Genomic DNA, 19,314 nt, shown 5'->3' on the forward strand with positions numbered 1-19,314 from the left:
CGTGAGGCTGGCGGCCTCGAGTCTCCCATTGCGGAGACTCGGCCTGCTGACGATGATCGTTCACCTTCGGGTTTCATACCCGAAGGGATGGATGGGTAGCTGTCTGAGTGGTATTGTATATAATAAAAAAAACAACAATAGGGTTTAACAAACAATTCTCCTATAAACGATAGTTTGGCCATGAAATTGAGATCTTCGTGACCATGACGTGGAACAGATTTTGTGACATCGACGTTAAAATCACTATTGACACACTTACTCTTTTCTCGGCATCTAATTAATGGCCCACTTTTTTAGCAACGGTAAATTCTTGGATTTCTGTAACCGTCTTGATAATATGCATATCCATCATAAAAATAGACGTTGGTATCGTCCCTTTCACCCAGATAGCAAACAATCTGATGGTATTATTCGTATAATTCAAATGTAAATTTAAAATTATTCGGTATTTCTTTTACAGTCAAACAATTTTTCAATTGCTTCATATAAAAATTTGATTTTAAATTTGCCACACGATAACGTCACTCAAGTGACCATGCGTCGGGTTTGCTTGTGCCAATTCAGCAATGGACGCGTACACCCTCGCCCAAAATTCTTTATCCAGGTATAAGCTACTCCAGGGCATAAACTTTGTTGTAAACGCCAAGACCATGTCTGCTGCTCGCTGCTGCAGCTCCAACTAGTGGACCGTTGGACCCACCATTCTGAGGATCAGTGATCCAGCCATTTTAGTAGTATAGAGGATCGCACTCACCACCTCACTTGCCAACGCGATGGGCGAGTTACGCCCGAATCGTTTGTTATTCATAAAGTTATGTCTATCGAATACGTCTACGGAATCGATGTTTCTGTCTACGACGTTCTAATCGTTGGCGATGTACCCACTCATCAGACAAAATTATATTGCCCGTCACTTGGCATAGACAAGTCCGTGAAAAATATTTTCGCCATCCGAGCAACTGATGTTTCATGGAGCGGATTGCGAAAGCGTTCTTGAAAGAAGCGGTGCATTGACACGGCTGTATGATAGACCTATTCGGGCCAGTTTCAGTATATTGCAGTTTTGGCGGCGTTGGAAGCGACGTAAATATGTAATTCTCTCACATGTGTTCAATCTTCTTCTTCTGGATCTTTATGATAGATCCAAAATGGTAGTGCATGGGCATATAGTGTACGCATGATCTAGTCTTAGCCCCGTCCCCATCGTTCATCTTCATAAACTAGCATAAAGACTGCTATAGTAATAGCCTCGATAGCTAAGATGGTTCAGTGGTTCGAGGTAAATGTTGTGGCCACGATCGTGGGTTCAAACCCCGACGGGGAAATGCATTATGAATCATGAGGCGAAATAATAGGTGTTACTAATCCGGTTCAGACCAAATCATGACGAATATGCTCACAACATTATTTTGCTTGTTATAAAGTTGATAATGAATACAAATTCAATTTAATCTAGACTAGAATTCGATTCTTTATAATTTATTATTTCCCCGATAGTTTTATTTTGTTCACGGTTGAATAGATATTTGAACCTTTGCCGTAATAAATGTCGCAATCAAAAAGATACCTTTCAGGTTTACAAAGACCCTACATTTTTATACCAAAACTGAAGGAAAATAGTTCTTCCATGAAATTTCACCATCATCTTGTCTACCGACAAAGCTGTATAAAAAATTCGAATTGCAAAAAATGGGCTCAAAACATTTCAAGAATTTTTCTTACTCTCCAACCTTTTTTTTCGAATTTTTATCTTCAGAACTTCGAATATTTTATTTTGGGTTTTGTTTTGAGAAATTTGTTGTAGCTCATTAGCTATGACAGGACATCCTAACAACGAGGTTTCAGACCAAAATTCCGCCCGGCATTTCTTTCGATTAAAGATCGATATAATAATTATCCATACAAAAATATTGAGATCAATCAGCATCAAATCATAACCGTTTTTACGAGTACTATCAGTGATATGATTCTTTATGACGGAGGGGGAAACATTCCAAATAACTCTACGTAAGAAGAGTCACGAATGAACTGTTTGGTTTTATCGGGTAGAAAATGTTCATTCGTAGATCAACATCATACTTATTTTCTTCATTTTTCCAACTATAAGTAAAAACACGTGTGAATTTTTTGGTCAATTTTAAACACTTTCTGTTCTATAAAATTTTTTTCTAGAAAATCGAAAAATAAAAAAAAATCATACAATTTTTCAAAAACACGTTTTTTGGGAAAAAGTCAACTATAACTTTTGACCTAATCATTTTTTCGAAAATCTCAGATGAGATTCTGAAAGGACATTAAATTTTACATTTCATCTGGCTACTTGTATATTTTTTTACCTTTTTATCACGAAAAATACAGTGACAGAACCAAGTCCTCTTGGAACTTAATGAGTCAAAAATAACTGTTTGAAACTTTAAGAAAATTCACGTATATTATTTTTTCAATGAAGTTGGACTTTTTTGCCGCGCTTTTATTAAATTTCATACGTTTATTATTATTTAACTAATATCTAATGTGCACCTGCAGAAGTTTGTAAAAAAACAAACAAACAAACAAACAAACAAATAAAAAATAAGAATATATGAAAACTCAATCGATCTCGAACCGATACTCTACCAAAAACGTTTCTGTTACCGCAGAGATATAACTCGATCGTCTACAGGCGTTTCAACGATTTCCTGGCGCTGCACGAGCTGCTGGTGGCGCGATTCCCCTACAGGCTCATCCCGAAACCACCGCCCAAGAAGATCGTCGGCGCCGACTCGCAATTTCTGGAGGAGCGTCGACGCTCGCTGCTGCGCTTCGTCACGCTGATCGCTCGGCATCCCGTCGTCGGCCAGGACCCCATCTGCCAGTTCTTCTTCACGTACACGGGCGAGGAGACTCAGCACAAGATACGCGACACGTTTCGCCGTATGCCCGACGAGTTCGCCACCTCGGATCTGTCCAGTCGCGCCAAGGAGCTCGTGCCGCCCGACACTCTCACCGAGTTCGGCAACGCGCGCGACCAGATACGCGTCATCTACACGGGCATCTCCCGCCTCAAGCACATCGCCGACTGCCTGGCCACGAGGTCGCACAACTACGCCTCGGACATGGCCGAGCTCGCCACCCAGCTGACCAATCTGGCCAACGAGGCGCACACCACGACATCCTGGGCCACCGGCGGCTCCACCATCTGGCAGGAGATGAAGAAGGGCTTCAACATCATCTCCAAGGAGTTCGGTTTGCTGTCGAGCAAGGCCGAGCAGCAGGCGGTGCGCGAGGAGACGACCATCTGCGAGCGGCTCAATCTGCTGCTGGACCTGCTCGTGGCCCACAGGCTCCTCTGCGAGAGGCACGAGAAGGGCGTCAGCGAGGATCATCGACGCGCTCTCTCCACCATGCTCACGCTGAAGAAGCGACAGATGCAGGGCGTCATTCGCGGCACCGACGTAAGAATCAAAAAAAAATCTCTCCGAGTCGAGTAAAAAATTTACGATAACGAAAAAAAAAAATTCATTCCGCCGGCACAGGCCGACACGATAGAGCAGCTGGAGAACCGGATGGTCGCCCAGGAGTCGGTGATAGCCAGCGTCGAGCTGAGGAATCTCTTCTCGCTGCACTGCCTGCACATGGAGACGCAGCTCATACACGCCCATCTGGAGATTCTGGCCACTGTACTGCAGAGCCTCGTCAGCGTGCAGATACGCGGCCACGCCGAGGTACCTACACATTTACAAAAGAATTTCAACGTAAAGGCAAATTTCAATAATTACTTTTTTGCACTGTTGCAGCTGTCGGAGGTGTGGAAATCCATCGAGCCGACCATCATGAAGTGTTTGCCGGAAAAAACGAGAACGAACGGCACGTCGTAGCCTTTGTTTTTTTTTTCCACCTGCCAAGCGTCGATACTTGGCTTCGCTATGACTTTTATTATATCGTCGTGTTAATATAAAGATCATCGCCGTCTGACTTGTTAAGTTTTAGCTATATAATTTATTTTTTATTACTTTTTACTTCTTTGAGATTTTAATATGATAATATAATACAAATATGATAAAAGACAGTGCGAATGATAAATATAGCTTCTTTTGTACCGATATCGTACGTGTGTGTATCGCTGGACGTCGATTATATAATATTTTGCGAGGCGACAACCAAAATGTATCGCATTAATGATTAAAGTTTATTTTTTTACTGTACAACGGTATCCGCGAGGCCGATCACCTGCATTATAATATTATTCGTGTACATTATTATTGTATAATAACGAGCGAGCGGCGAAGACGAGCTCGTGTATGAATAATTACCTCATCTTCTGCTTTCATTATTTTGCATCTTTATATTGTCGATCGAAGGCGTGAGATAAATGTTGATTTTATGGAATATAATCATGTATATCGGCCAATCTGAAAATTTTTATGTTATTTTTTTTTTATAAATTTGACAATCTGGGTCGAGCTTTCGAAAGCGTTGAAGTGTACTTAATCGTGTAGAGTATATATTTATTATGCAAATATCAAGCACGAGAACAATCGATTATGTTTTATATATTAACCGTTACGATTTTATCATTAGAGCGAGTTTGCGTAGGCGTAATAATTATTGTGCGTATAAACGAATGTGGTAGTTACATCCGTTGTAATACCGTCAAAGCAAAATGTGTGATATACGAGCTTTTACGTAGAGAGAAAGAAAATGTAGAAGAAAAGCAGATACCTATTTTATATACAAAAAAGCATCACAGATAGAAATAAGCGTATAATATCATTAAGACTCAACGAAATAATACGCATCGAGCATCGAAGAATATATTGTATATTTTATAATGACGAATTTTGCTCAAGTATTATAAATATGTTTATAAATAATATATATTTGATACTGTCTTCGATTGTATAAGTGTACCACGTTTATATGAGCTGTAAGCTGCATATCGTGCGTATCGAAGAGATTGTATCTCTCTCGTCAGGACAATAAAAAGGAATTTTTATATTACTAAAAAAATAAAGCGATTGGAAAATTCTCTCGAGACGAGATTTATAATAGACATTCCTCTTTCTTTTGCGCACGTGCCTTTATAATGCATCGCGATCGTTATTTCTATTTTCGATTCGCGTTACTGCGGCTGCCGTTGTCAAAAGGTTGTTTCGTTGTATCCAATCCACCTACGTAAGCGTGTGTAATTTTCTCCCGTTTTTGTTGTTGTTGTTGTTCTGGCTTCCTCTCGATTCGATGAAAAAAGAAGGTAGATGTTGCGAGAGAGACAGAGAGCGTGTGTGCGCACCTACGCTGCCGACATTCCAGCGATGCGGCGTGAAGCGGTATAGGAGCTCGAGCATCATTATTATCATCATTATTTATTCTACAACAACGAGACATGTATAGCCCGACGGCAGCAGCCCCTGGGACGTAGACGACGACGACTACGAAGACGACGACACGCGCGCGCGCGAACGAGTTTTGCATAAAAATACCTGCACTCTCTTCTCTCTTTAGGTATAGGCTGTGTCCCATGTGTGCGAGTGTAAGTGCTCGCGCGGCAGCATAAGTGCACGACGACGACGACGACGACGACGACGACGAGAGGCAGCAGCACATCGTTAAAAAGCAACGTCGTCGACGATCTCGCACATATTCTATCTGCTCTCATATATATATATCGCCGCGTGGTGTGTATGAGAGAGAGAGAGAGAGAGAGAAAAAGAGAGGCAAGAGAGAAGATAAAAAGTCCTCGCGCGAGATGGTGCTGCATATGGTGCGCTGCAACGCTGCGCGACGACGGCATGGCAGAATATATATATTGTACATAAAATATATGGGTTGCCCTGTATCAAGCCTAAGAACGACATGTATTTTTAAAGAGTTCATTGGGAAATGAATATTGTAGAAATTTGAGTGCTCCTAGATTCGCGTGGAATGGATTTACAGAGGCTCGGAGTGCAATTTTAATTTTCTAAATGTTTTCTGGTTATCGAGAGGGGTGACAGTGATAAAATATTTGAAAAAGGACAATTTTGTGTAAAATTTATATGAGAAAAAATACTGTATTGTAACTTTTACGTGTTTCAATAATTAGAATACAGTTTTTAATCAGTTTTCTTCTTCAACGGGTCAAAAGGTGACATTTGACGGCATTCAAGAGATGATTAAATTGGGGGTTTTTACTCTTTTTCATAATAATTTGAATTTTTAATCATTTTCATGCTAAAACAATATCTCTATTGGTTCAATCGATGAAACTATTTGATGATAAGTTGTATTTTAATCTTGAAGAAAATTAAGTTTTACACTGCGGTGTATGTAAAGGGAACGAACCGGTTGACTTTTGAACTTTTATGTTAAATTCGAGTTCTTTATCAAATTTTACATCAAAATAGCCTTGTTCTCATATTTTTTCATAGTCATTTTTTCGAAAAAAATTAAAATTCATAAAATTAAAATTCAATTTTGAGCCTTTCCAGATCTATGATAAATATATGTACCCCGAAATCTCAAGTTTTGGAGCTTTCCATTTTTCAATATATTTTATACTTTTTAAGATCACACACTTCCTTTGAATTTCATCTTTCGACTCGTAACACGCCTGTCGTGATGGAAAAGCCCATATACATCCCAAAACACATGCATTCCGCACGCGCTGCACCGTCGAGGCAGCACCAGCAGCACTGGCAGCAGCAGGTCTCTTTGTTTACGTTCTATGACATGCGAGCGAGAGCGCGTGTAACATCATTGCTATTGAGTAGCAGACAGCGCCGAACTCGGCGTTTAAATGACCAAGCCAGCGGACGAACTGCGAAGCATACTCTGTGTTTGAGTGCCGTCTTCGTCTTTCTGCTGCGCAGAGGTCTCCACCAGTCGCTTCGTTTACATTGTCATATGCTGCTGTATCGTACTTTACATATGATGCTGCTTATATAGAATGCCAATATGTAGTATAGTAGGTGTATATGATGTTACTGTCGCGCGTGTTGCTGCAGGCTGTGCTGCGTGTTTATACGAGCAGAGCTCCGATCCGCGCACTCTCGCTCGCATTTATAATACGTATATCAAGTATACATGTTTATTATAAAACTGCGCGTCAATCATCGTCTCTCGTGAACCGCATACAAATTATATATAGTATACCATAAATCAGATCGTAAGAAGAGGGGTGCATGGGTGTAAAGAAGCTTACATAGAGAGTGTGCACGATTATTATTTATTAAATAAAACAATTTAATAAAACGTAAACGCGTGTGTATAGGCACAATAGAAAAAGAGGAAGAAGAATCAGCTGCGTGCGCCGAAAATCGCATCTCTCTCCCTCTCTCTCTGTGTTTGTAAACGATACCTTATACATACGTATAAGTAAATAAACGTTATAGATACATATATGTATCGCGTGATCGCGCATAATATCGTACAGTAGGAAGCGTGGGTGGTCGAATATACATGGTGCGCGGGCATTGTTTTGCAGCCGAGCGAGCGAGGCACGTCGGCATGCAATAATAATAATAATGACAAATAAATAAATAAATAAATAAAAATAAAATAATCATCATCGACGGGAACGGAATCGATTACGCGCGCGTTAAATGACAAAAATGGATTTTATCGCGGACGCATTCGTAGGAAAAGCGCAAAGGAGATAGATAATTCACGAAGCTCTCTCGAGTTAACCCTCTCTCTCTCTCTCTGTATTGCACATCATCGGTGCAGCAGCTGCCTACACACTACTACTGGGCGTTCGTACATAGGTAGTATTTAAATGTAAAGCAGCTCTATATAGTTTCGCAGTTCGGAGCACACACATCCTTTCTCGCGTTCGCGTGTGCTTAAAGCTGCTGCTGCTGCTGCTCTACCTTCTCCTCCTCCTCCTCCTCCTCCTCCTCGTTCACACACGCACGCCCCCAAGTGTGTATACGTGTGTGTCAGACTCTGCGTTGTGGTGTTGATATATTAAATCGTGTACTTTACCCCGTATATAGCATCGTCGATCGCGCGCACCACAAGCCTTAAAGTCTTCCCCGCGTGCGCATATCGCGCGGACCGTATATAACATAATAACAATATACAGACGTACCAATATAGCGTCGATATATATATAGACAAGTGCTTCTACGACGTGCGCTCCGCTCTCCGCTCTCAGTGTTGTTGTGTACATTACAGCAGCAACAGCATCTATATAGGTAGTAGAGCCCGTGTCGGGGCAGCGCAAGACGAGACGAGAGGTGCCTTGGTCCACGAACCATCGCATCGGTCCCCAAGGCTGCCCTTTTGTCTGTGTCTGTGTACATTTGTATCCTGTGTGTCGGTGTTGGTGCGTACATACGAGTGTGTATACAATAAGAGGGACTATATACACATCGTGAATCGTCGTCGTCGTCGTGTTGTGTATACGAAGGGCGCAGCTGTGCCGTGTGTGTATGCCCGTGCAGGAATTAACATTTTGTGCAGCAGGACGCAAGGCTTAGTTCTCTCTTCCGTGTATATATTGCGCCGTACCTCGTGATATAATATACTTACATACATACATATACAGCATTGATTATAATGCACACGCGTATCGTCGTTGTGCTGCTGCCGCGGCGAAGCTCGGCAGACGAAGAAGAGGAGAACGTGTTGTTGTGCTCGTGTGTGTAAAATGGCCGCAGCAACAGCTACAGCTACTTATAAAATACAGCGATCAGCATCAGCATCATCGTCGTCGCTGCTGCTGCTGCAACTGCGACGGTGACTTTGAATTCCTGATTCTTTAACCGTGCAGATCTTCTTTTGAACCATTGGGAGAAGCGCGACTATATGGTCTATAACCGATAGGCTCGTTGTCGCGTGCTCGTCCGCGCTTGTGTTTTTTTCCTTCCTGCTCCGCTACTTCTGCTGCTGCTCTTTGTTATTGTGTGTGCGCGCGCGCTCGTGTATGCAGTGCTGATATATACGATTTTATATCGGAAAAATATCTCTCGCTCGCTCATCGATCCGCGGGAGATCCTCTCCTCCTACTCCTCCTGCTGGACGCCGCGCGTGAGTGCGTGTGCGTGCGTATGCACGTGTGTCAGTGTGTAAACATACAACATCAGCGCGGAGCAAGAAAACATCGCAGCTGTCAACGCTGCGGAATCAACACAGTGCTCGTCGCGCAGCAGCAGCTATAGTGGTGCTCGTGCACGCGCACCTATGATACTATAACCTCTCTCTCTCTGTGTACTGCTAATCGTGGAATATTTTTTTGTGTGTGCGAGTTTCGCAATCGAAAAAGAAGAAAAAAAAAGGCCAATTGCGTCGCGCGAAACTCGAGCGCTGCTGCAACACGATTCATCCATCGGTGATCGCAGTGCAGTGCATGTGTGCGCGCGTGTGTTGTGGTTCGCATGACCGAAAGGAACCGTCACCCAACGCGCCACGGACATTATAATAAACACAACACACCCGTAGTAGTAGTAGCTAGCAGCAGCAGCACAGCCGTGTGTCCGTCCGTCTGTCTGTCTGCTCCGCTGCTGCTGCCGCGTTCAGTGCTCGTCTAGCGCGTGCACGCGAGCGACAGAGTGTGCTGCTGACTGCTGACTGCTGCTCGCTGCATCCGTGCCTGTGCAGGCGGAGCAGAGAGAGAGAGCCACAAACTCGAGTCGAGTCGTCTTAACCTCGCTCGCTCCTCTCGTGCAGTCGCAGGCCAGGCCCCCACGAGTTCTTCTCTCTCTCGATCAATCGGACGCGTGTGCGTGTGTACGACAACGACGCGCGTCTCTCTATCTTGCGTTCGATTCGAGATTCCGGTATCGTATACAGTGGGCGGGGAAAGATGATTCCCAAAAACATTGGGTCTGCTCATTTAATTTGATTTCGACTAAGCGCACGGAAGAGTGTCGAGTCAGTCTCGCTCGCACGAGCGTGCAGGCCACGGGCCAGGAGAGCCAGAGCCTCTACGATACGCTATATATATATATATATATAGCTATATATATAGTTCCGTCAATATACGACGACGACGTCGACGACGACGGCAAGCATACACGCACACACGCGAGCGTAATATCTCGTGTGTAGTTTATAATACACACGCATCGCAGCAGCAGTCGAGCTCGTCGTGCTTCTCGTCGTCGTGCCCGAAAACAAGCCATGAACAACGAGGAACGCAGCGACGAGGAGGCGATCGTCGACATGTGGTACTCGCAGTGGGAAGAGCAGAGCGTGCAGAGCATCGAGAGCGAGCCCGATTACGAGACCCAGCTGCACAACGAGCGCGAGTTCTACACGGGCCAGCTCTGGACGACCTTTCAGACCTCGGCCACTGCCATATCACAGCTGTATAAAGGTTAGAAAGCTCATCGTCGTCTTCTATATACACTATACACCTAGTGCGCATATGTATACACTCGGCACAGCACGCATCGCGGCTGGCGTCTGCCACTTCGTCGTGCTGCTGTCGTTACTTTTTCATCTTTATCTTACTTTTCTTTTTTCCTTTTCTTCTAGAAACTATCTTATGTAAATGCGTGGATGTGTCTGGATGACTGCGAGTTTGTATGCGCGCGTTTGTATTTTCTCCTCCGCTTTAGACACGGTGTCAAAAACAAAAAAAAAAAAAAAAGAAAAAAATTGTTCTGCTGGCACGTCCCGATGATTAAGCTGATTGATTGCCGCGACGCTTCATTCAACCTTACGTGACGTTTGCACGAAGTCTGCGAATTGTTGTTGTCGTTGAATTTCGAACCGCGAATAATATTCATTATTTTATTTTTTATTTTTTATTTTTCGTCCCGTCGTTTCGTCAACTTTTCAACGCAGACCCGTACGGTTTACTTTTTTTTTTGTGTGCAAATTTTATGGCCTCGTCCCATCTGTGCACGATGTATATTTTTATTATGTATCATGCTTGGAGGTTAGGAATTGCCAATCTCGAGCCTTCACTTCTACTCGCATTCGCATTCGCATCCGAGTGATTTATGTCATAATAATTGAGTTTAGGATGTGGCACATAGGAGGAAGTAGTCGCGTTAAATCTGTCTTGCTAATTAACGTGCAACGAGCTGTCCTCGCTTATGCTTATCAGCCAGAGTCCATTACATTATTCAAAACTTAATTTTTGTCTTTATTAATATTTATGCATAATTGAAAAACACAGAAGTGAAAAATGCCTGTAAAAATGAAAATTTCCGGTCAATTTTTAATTTAAAATTTGAATAAAGAGTGACTCTTAGAAAAAAATTTGTCTCTACTGTCAAATGCATTAAACGATCATTAGAAGAATGCGTGACTCATTATCCAGGAATGTCATCAAGTTTCTGACTTCGGTTTCATTGTTTTTACTTTTTATTAATATGGAAATTGCAATTGGACACATCGAAACGTCTACATCTTGTTTACATCCCAAGATACGCTGTTGACCATCTCTACTATCTGTCAAATTACCATACATCCCCATATACTGGTATCAAATTTCAATGCCAATGCACTCGACGAAATCCCCTGAGCGTTTCCTCGAAAGTTCAACGCATTCGCTCTCATTTTCATTCAAATTTTCCGGAAATCCAACGTAGTGTTCACGCGCATGTATAAATAAAAATTATAAAAAAGTGATAAGAGAGAATTGCATTGTGTGTGCCTGCCGCCAGCAGCGTTTTTATTTATTTTATTTTTTTTTTTTTGCGGATGATCGCAAAAGATCGTAATCCAAAACACAAATAATTATTCACGCTCGAGTGTGCGCGTTGATCAATTTCTTCGTTTGTTGTTTTCGTTTTTTCGCGACGAAAATACATACAAACTCTCGCTTTTTTTCGCAAAAGGTATAAAGTGCAGGAGAAAGAGAGAGAGAGAGAAGGAGATGGTTGCCTGGCGGGTTCTTGCAGGTCGATCGTTTACCCGCGCGTCCTCGAAGTGTTGCATTGTTGTTTGCTTTCTTTATCTCGGCGCTGAGCTCGTGTGCACTCTCTCTCTCTCTTTTACTCTCCGACTTGCCGATGCAGTTTCTCTCTCTCTCACTCTGTGCTCGTGAGGCGCTGGCTTATGTGTGTGCCTGCGTGTTCCAGAGAACATTGCACGTTTTAAGTGCAGTTCATAATACGTCGGTTCGCTTGTATACTCTCCGCATGTATACACACGTGCGTGTACACATTTTCTCTCCCTCTCGTTCCTTCTCTCTCTCTCTCTCTCGAGTCCATTTTGCTCGACATCCATTTTCTCTTTCCGATGGCATCGCATGTGTATATGTATGCATGTAAGATAGGGAATGTCTGTGTGCACGCACGTGTACGTGTGTCTGAACGATTGTATTGTAATCAAAATCTTAATGAGGAAACGAGGCTTTTAGTTGGAGCTTTAAACGAGACGTAATTAGATTCAGACGGGAATCGATTATACCCATTATAGATTAGGAAGGAATTTTGGAAATCCATCATCAAAATGTCGGTATCTCGTTGACGTTTCTAGGCCTTGAACATCTAATAGATTCGAGAATACGTTTGCTAATCTCATCATCATAATCATCGTCATCATCATCATCATTAACTTCAAAACGTCTTGATTTTTTTATAATTTTTTTTTTTACATGCATGATATTGTTTTATTAATAGCGAATTATATTGCACGAACGAACGGTGCGATTGCAGCAAAAACTTGTTTTACAGATCGCACACAAGGAACCTCGTATTGGACTCCCTTTCAAACTGCGGCTGGGACGGTCACGTCGTTGTACAAAGGTACGTTTCACTTTTAATTCAATTCAAAATTCGTTGCATCTCTTAACGATTTTCTAAAGAAATTCGTTTCGTGTACTTGACGAATCAAATTTCTTTTTATAACAAAAAAATTTTAACAGAAAAAATTACAACAAAATAGTTAAATAGAAAATTGTCAATCGACGCATTATTAAAATATTCCAATTACTTTCGACAGAGTCCACCAATGCGATGCGGCGTATGAACGAATTGGCACTCGAAGCCGGCAGACAAAAACGCAGCAAAGAAATTATGAACTGGGCGAGGAAAAAGCGACGAATGATTCGTCGTGAAGATTTATTGGCATTTATTGCGGGTAGGCCGCAGCCCACGGCGAGGCTTCCACACAGGTATGTTTGATTTTAATTTTTAAAAGATTATATTTGTAAAACGAACGAAAATCAAAAATATCGTGATTTTGACAGGAGTTCGCCAAGACCGCGCATGATGAGCGGATCTCCACCGTCTCAAGGCGCAGCTCAGAGTATGGTGATATCCTCCACGCCGCCGCCATCGGTCGATCCAGAATCAGAGCTCCACACATTCAGAGAAGCCATATCCGGTATGTCAACACTTCAACAATTTCATATATCGCCTAAACTGCTCGACCACGAACTTATTATTTCGAATTGTTCGCAGGCTCTCCCATGTCGAGGCGCAGCGGAAGATCAACCGAACTGTCGACCTTCATCAACAGCGAGCTCGCGCGGCACTGTAAACGGCCGGCTAGCCACGACGTGGACATGGGCTCGCCCACGCACAAACGCCACAAATTCATGTAACAATGCGCCGTGCCTGCTCAGCTGCTGGGCGTGCGAGCCCCGTCACCACAAGGTAGCGTTGGCGTTGGAGGTGGCGGCGGCACCAAGCAGAGCATGAGTAACAGTCATCATCAGCAGCAGTCTGTGTCGAACCACCACCATCATCATCATCACCACCACCACCACCACCAGCAGTTGCAGCAGTCGACGCTCTTCTACCTCTCTTTCCCGGTGATCGATCAATTGGCTCGGTCGTTTGCATCTTCTCTCTGAGAAACAAAAAACAAATTATCTTTTTCTATTGTATGACCGTTTATACGTTCGAATAATCGCGCACATACATTATTTATATTATATATGTAATAATACGCGAGAGATGGAAACTCGCGCGTATACACTGTATAACCCACACACGTACCCCCGAACACATTCGATGTCGTTCCTCTCGCGCGCGCGCGCGCTCTTGTGTGCGTGCGTGTGTCTTTTTTCCCCCCTCGAGGCGCGCTATTCATGTGTAACACATCGATAACCAAAGAACTTATACAATTTATATTCATAATTTACTCCATTCACATTGCCTCGAATATATTTTGATAAGATTGATGATGGAGTAATTTCCGAAAGCAAATTGCAAAGTTATATCGACTCGATCACGGTCAACGTAACAAAAAAAGTGCCGATAAAAGTAAATAATTCGTTATAACCGCGTTTGTGTCAAAAAAAAAAAAAAATTATATTTTCGTAAACGAATCGAGAGCTGTGATGCGTCCACATTACAAGAATCAACCTTTCAAAAATGGTGCAGAAAAAGCGTGTCGTCGCTTTTTAGCGTATATTATAAAGAAAGAAAAAAGTTATAGAGCAATCGAATGAACAAGGGTAGAAAAAATAATCATTATTCTCTACGAAAGAAAAAAAGGTTTAACAAACAAAATTAACGTTCCTTCATATCGAGCTGTTGATTTTACGTTACAGTTTAAATTTTATAGCTAGAAAAAGAAGAAGAAAAAAAAAGCGATAAACAATAGGTAAAATACTGTCCTTGCTCATTTTTGTTTCATGTTACTATAGTAAATGAGTTTATTTGTTTTGGGGGAAATTCGCGAGTGAAATTATGAATTATCACGATCGCTCAGATTGTTGTGCGCGATTTTCCTCTGGACGAACACACTCCGATAGTAAATTGTAATATAACGAAATACAATTGATTGTAATATATTATATTATAATATAAAATATGCCGTTATATATTATAAATTATAATGTAATATATTCTTACATGTCAGATTAAAAAATTATTTTTGCAATATTCTATTACCAATCATAAACGTGATGACCTCCCATAGGGAAAGAAGTTGTTAGAGGAATATGGTTCTAATAAATTTTTCATGCCCTTGCGAGAAAATTTGACAAACTTAAGAAACAGTCTATTGTTAAGTTGAATAAGCATAAATTTTATAATGTAAAGATCCTGTTAGACTTTTACATTATTTAGAATCAAAATTATCAAATTTTTTCGTGACGGTCTATGAAACTTTTTTTGAACGAAGGCCATCTACTAAAAGATTTCGGAATATTGTCTGTTAAGACAATGAAATGATACTTTGACATAAATTCTTGATCCACGAAATAGTATAATCGATTGTAATAGAGAATCAAAAATGCTTTAATAATTACAAATTTAGCTGTCCCATTTTTTTCACGTTGTCTCACGTCATATGTGCAATCTTAGTAGGAATTGAAAAAACAGTTAGAGTGAATGTTATTGCGTTAGAAAATTTCAATCAAGGACAGTTTTCATCTAACTATTAGTGGTAATAATCTGCATGTATAATTTTTGCATTATAATACGAAATGCAAGTGTTTATAATTAATATTTAACTTTTGCCGAAAACTTAAAATTAAAGAGTCATTGTATCTCTTTTGAAGAATTTAATCTTGTAATTATGTACATGATAAAAAATAGGTGTACGTAAGTTATATATGAATACTATAATTGTATGTAGGTTATATATAAAATATATGTAATATGAAATTATTCTGTAAATTTATCGAATGTAGGTAATCTTGTAAATCGAAGGAAAGGAGCCTAGGCGAACAAAATTCCCTGGAACATCATTATTAATCTTTTGAAAACGAGATATGTTTCAATGATACACAACTGTATTTATAAATATAAAAAAAAATCAAAAGATTAACTTGACATGAAAACAGTTGCAAACGTTTTTTTATTCTGATCGCTCGTGCAAATTGTAAGGGTGACCGGGAAAAATTGATTGTTCATAAAAATTCAAATGAGCTGTTACATGTAGGTTTTATTGAATAAACTTTAGCATTGTGATGCTAAGTAATTGGGATGGATTAGCCTTGATGTTATTGAAACGTTGTCATTTACGTAGAACTTGTAGGCAAGCTATCTTTTCATTGATAAAATATGTATAAAATAGGCTTACATTTACGTTTACAAATATTAAAAACTAGTGATATGAACATCTGATTAAATTTGTGCATTTTTAGATCTGATGCCAGTGTTACTAATGTGTATAGTAAAATTAAATTTCGCAAGCTTCGGCGCAGTTTTTCCGATTGTAAAGACTTTTTGTGACATCTTAGTAGCAACTAAAGCTTCTGCAATAAATATGTTATATCTTGAGAAAATACTCAATTTCTGAAATGATAGAGCATTTGATACAGAAATTTTATAACGAATACAAATGGTTTTTACAATCATTGATCTAGACAGAAATGGCGACGATGTACACTCATTCATATTTGTAGTACTACAATAGTTGTTAAGAGTCATTTGCTAGCTCCCGAAACGAGTAATTTCTCTTTTTTGCAGAGAGATGTACTGTTATAATTCATTTTTTTTTAAACACTACTTTGCAAATTCATCGAGGAGTTCGAGGGTGAATGGAAAAAAACATTTTTTCTCACTTTCTCATTAGCAAATGATCCGTAAAATAGCAATTTTTTCGCCTTAATTGCGTTTAAAGGAGGTGTAACATCGAGAAAATTAATTAATTTTTAAAAATTAGGGAAAAAACAAACTTATTCTAGAGTTGAGAGATTTATTTACTTTTAACCAGACTGTGAAAAAAAAAATTTTATTTTTATTATTCTATTTTAGGGATTACGAAAATTATTTTCGAATAATTGTATCCTTAATGTAAGCGGTGATTTTACGAATGTGATATTTTTAAATTGTGTTATATGCAACCCTCCTTTTCTCACAATTATATCTCCACGCAACCGTAGTGTCAAAAAAAAGTTGAAGTCAATAGATAGAATTTACAATGAACTATGTTATTTTTATTTTAAGCTGTTTTTCTTGCTATAAGATGAGTGAATTAGGTGTAAAAATAATAAAATATTAACCAAACAATAGCCTCTTTGGACTTTTAATTCGATAATTTTTATATTGGGTTACAAATCTGCAAACACAAAATGAAATTTTCGCTTCGATGAACTTTTATCTATAACTTTTTAACGACTTGGTAAGTACAGAATCGAAGTTGACCAACTTTTGAACACTGACTAATCTGTGATTAATTTCATTTGATTCATGTAATAATAAATTTATTATTCACAATAGCTCGCTATAAGTAAACTACCCGTTATATCGTGTAATTTTCTACATGACACCGTTTAAGAAGTGTTTTTCATCGCGTCATCAGTGTAAAAGGTCGAACAAACAAAAACTACGTTACTCTAGAAAAAAAAATAAAGCTATGGACGATATCGAACGACGATACGAAAAAATCAGCAAGTTTTCGTTGAAAAGTTTGGGTCTATGGCCGACCCAAAGCAAACTCAAGCGTTACACGGGCTTCACGATTTTCACTCTCCTCGTTGTAAAAATTGTCTACCCGCAAGTAAGCACGAGAGATAATTAAAAATCAATCGAAATCGATCTCGTTGATTCGTTGCAGATCGTAAATGTCTTGAAGCACTCGGATGACACGATAATCATTTTGGAAACGGCGGTGTACGTGCTTTTTCATATCATCAGTTTATCGAAATACGTTTCGACTCTTCTGAATTTGTCGAAGGTGATTATTTGAATGGTTCATTGCCAAGGCTTTACGAGAAATCATTTTACAGGTAAAAGCTCTTATGTTGAGTATTTACGAGGTGAGGAAAAATTTAACGGACCACCACGAGCTAAAATTAATGAAAAAATATGAGAACGAGGCATACTTTTTAGTCAGGTTCTACGCTCGTAAGTAAAATCAAGTCGAAGTTCAGAGCACTCGAAAAATTTTTAATGATCATTCAAAACCTTCGTCACAATAGTGTACGTACTCACGGGCATGCTGCTGCACAGTTTAGTTCCTTTCGCACCTCCTCTTCTGGACGCCGTCTACCCCCTGAATAATGGCACCAGAGGTCGACTGTTGCCGTATCGTGGCGATTTCGTGTGGTTCAAACAGGAGGACTATCATTACGAGATTTGCGTCGATTTCATTGTCAGCGCCATGATTTTTTGGCTTCTCTACGCGGGCATCGAGTCGATTTATACCTCGACGATCAAACAGATTTGCGGTTTATTCGCGGTCGTTTGGTACCATTATATTCGTTTTTATTAGTTTTCAAGCCTGATTCAATTGAATTTTTAGTTATAGATTCGAGCGAAAACGGAAGATTAGCTCGAACGTCGATCGGCTCTCTAAGCAAAATTTCGACGAAGATTATGGTTTGACGAGTGCGGAAATCGCCGATGCGGTGAAATTATACAACGAGTGCATCAAGTTGAGGATTATTTGATTAGTTGTTCCGTAAGTCACAAACTCATTTATGAATATTTGGTTTTAGATGTGTAGGATTTTTAGAGGACACTTACAGCATTCCCGTTCTGGTCACTCAAATTTCTCTGCTCTTGGATATGTCTATCGTTTGTCTTTATGTAATCAATGATTTTCTTTTTGAAATGATAATTTTCTTTCTACTTTGCAACGAAGCTAATATCTTTTTTACATTAAGGTATTGTTCATCAATGAAGAGCTTTTAAATGGATTACGTTTTGGTTTTTTTGGAAGCGGAATGGTACTACATCTGTGGTATTATTTTTGGATCGGACAATTAGTTATTGATAGTAGCTCTCGAGTGCACTTCAGCGTGTGAGAAAAAATAATTGATGAATTAAAATTTTATCAATCCATTTATTTTTATCAAATTTATGATCCAAGATTTTGCCCAGATGAATAAAAAAGTTTATTTGCAGTTATTGCAGTTATTGGTTTTCGACTTCGGTAAAATCGCAGCGGTTGATAGTGATGACGTGTACTCGTACACTTTATCCATGCTTTATTACGTCAGGAAAATTAAGTCATCTTTGTTTAGAGTCATTTGGAGCAGTGAGTATGGTTATTTATTAATTAGTTTTTGCGTAATTGTATACTTTGTTTTTTGATGCAGGTCTTAAAAACGTCTTTGTCTTTAATTTCCGTATTGTTGGCTGTAATATAATTAAAGTTTCGAGTGGGAGTCTACAACTAAATATAAATTTAAAAAATAAAAGAAGTTGGTATTCATTTTAATAGAATCATCGGAATTTTTAGTAAATTGAAATTTATAGGCATCATTTAATTCAAATAATCTCTAAAAGGCTTTGATAACTAAAACATTCTATAAATAAATCCTTAGTCTAATTCTATAAGAAAATGACCTATTCGGTTCTTTTTTTATCATCGATCATGATTTAATCACGATTAATTTCCGTATTTACTCGGATTCATTGCCATGTTTAAAACAGTCATTTTTTTTGATTAATTTTTTATATCAGTCGAATATTGTTATTTAGATTTTAATATTGATACATTATTTTCTATTAATATAAAAAATAGACTCAAACAGTAAAATTATAGAAAAAG

General features: G+C 39.7%; 3 protein-coding genes and 1 pseudogene across 4 annotated transcripts; all 4 read left to right on the plus strand.

The window, feature by feature from the left end:
• LOC111693381 lies at positions 1-112 on the plus strand (annotated as a pseudogene; the record flags this gene model as incomplete).
• Positions 113-1,261: 1,149 nt separating this feature from the next.
• Positions 1,262-4,982, plus strand: LOC106653743 (sorting nexin-8-like). The gene is made up of 4 exons (XM_023457907.1): positions 1,262-1,279; positions 2,601-3,434; positions 3,516-3,704; positions 3,777-4,982. The coding sequence occupies exons 1-4, from the start codon at positions 1,262-1,264 to the stop codon at positions 3,855-3,857; spliced, it is 1,122 nt and encodes a 373-aa protein (XP_023313675.1). The 3' UTR covers positions 3,858-4,982.
• A 5,007-nt stretch (positions 4,983-9,989) lies between these two features.
• LOC106653770 (UPF0472 protein C16orf72 homolog) lies at positions 9,990-16,828 on the plus strand. Of its 2 annotated transcripts, none has more exons than XM_014373337.2 (5): positions 9,990-10,276; positions 12,573-12,662; positions 12,859-13,030; positions 13,106-13,242; positions 13,320-16,828. In XM_014373337.2, the coding sequence occupies exons 1-5, from the start codon at positions 10,081-10,083 to the stop codon at positions 13,460-13,462; spliced, it is 738 nt and encodes a 245-aa protein (XP_014228823.1). In that variant the 5' UTR covers positions 9,990-10,080; the 3' UTR covers positions 13,463-16,828. The 2 variants fall into 2 exon arrangements, with proteins under 2 accessions (XP_014228823.1, XP_014228824.1); XM_014373338.2 differs by having other exon boundaries at positions 12,591-12,662.
• LOC106653695 lies at positions 13,556-18,565 on the plus strand. Its single transcript, XM_023457839.1, has 8 exons — positions 13,556-13,695; positions 17,157-17,316; positions 17,374-17,493; positions 17,546-17,663; positions 17,738-18,005; positions 18,061-18,192; positions 18,257-18,335; positions 18,425-18,565. The coding sequence occupies exons 1-8, from the start codon at positions 13,556-13,558 to the stop codon at positions 18,563-18,565; spliced, it is 1,158 nt and encodes a 385-aa protein (XP_023313607.1).
• Positions 18,566-19,314: the final 749 nt, after the last annotated feature.

The sequence above is a fragment of the Trichogramma pretiosum genome, unplaced genomic scaffold, assembly GCF_000599845.2.
Source record: "Trichogramma pretiosum strain Unisexual culture from Peru unplaced genomic scaffold, Tpre_2.0 scaffold21, whole genome shotgun sequence".
Taxonomy (NCBI): domain Eukaryota; kingdom Metazoa; phylum Arthropoda; class Insecta; order Hymenoptera; family Trichogrammatidae; genus Trichogramma; species Trichogramma pretiosum.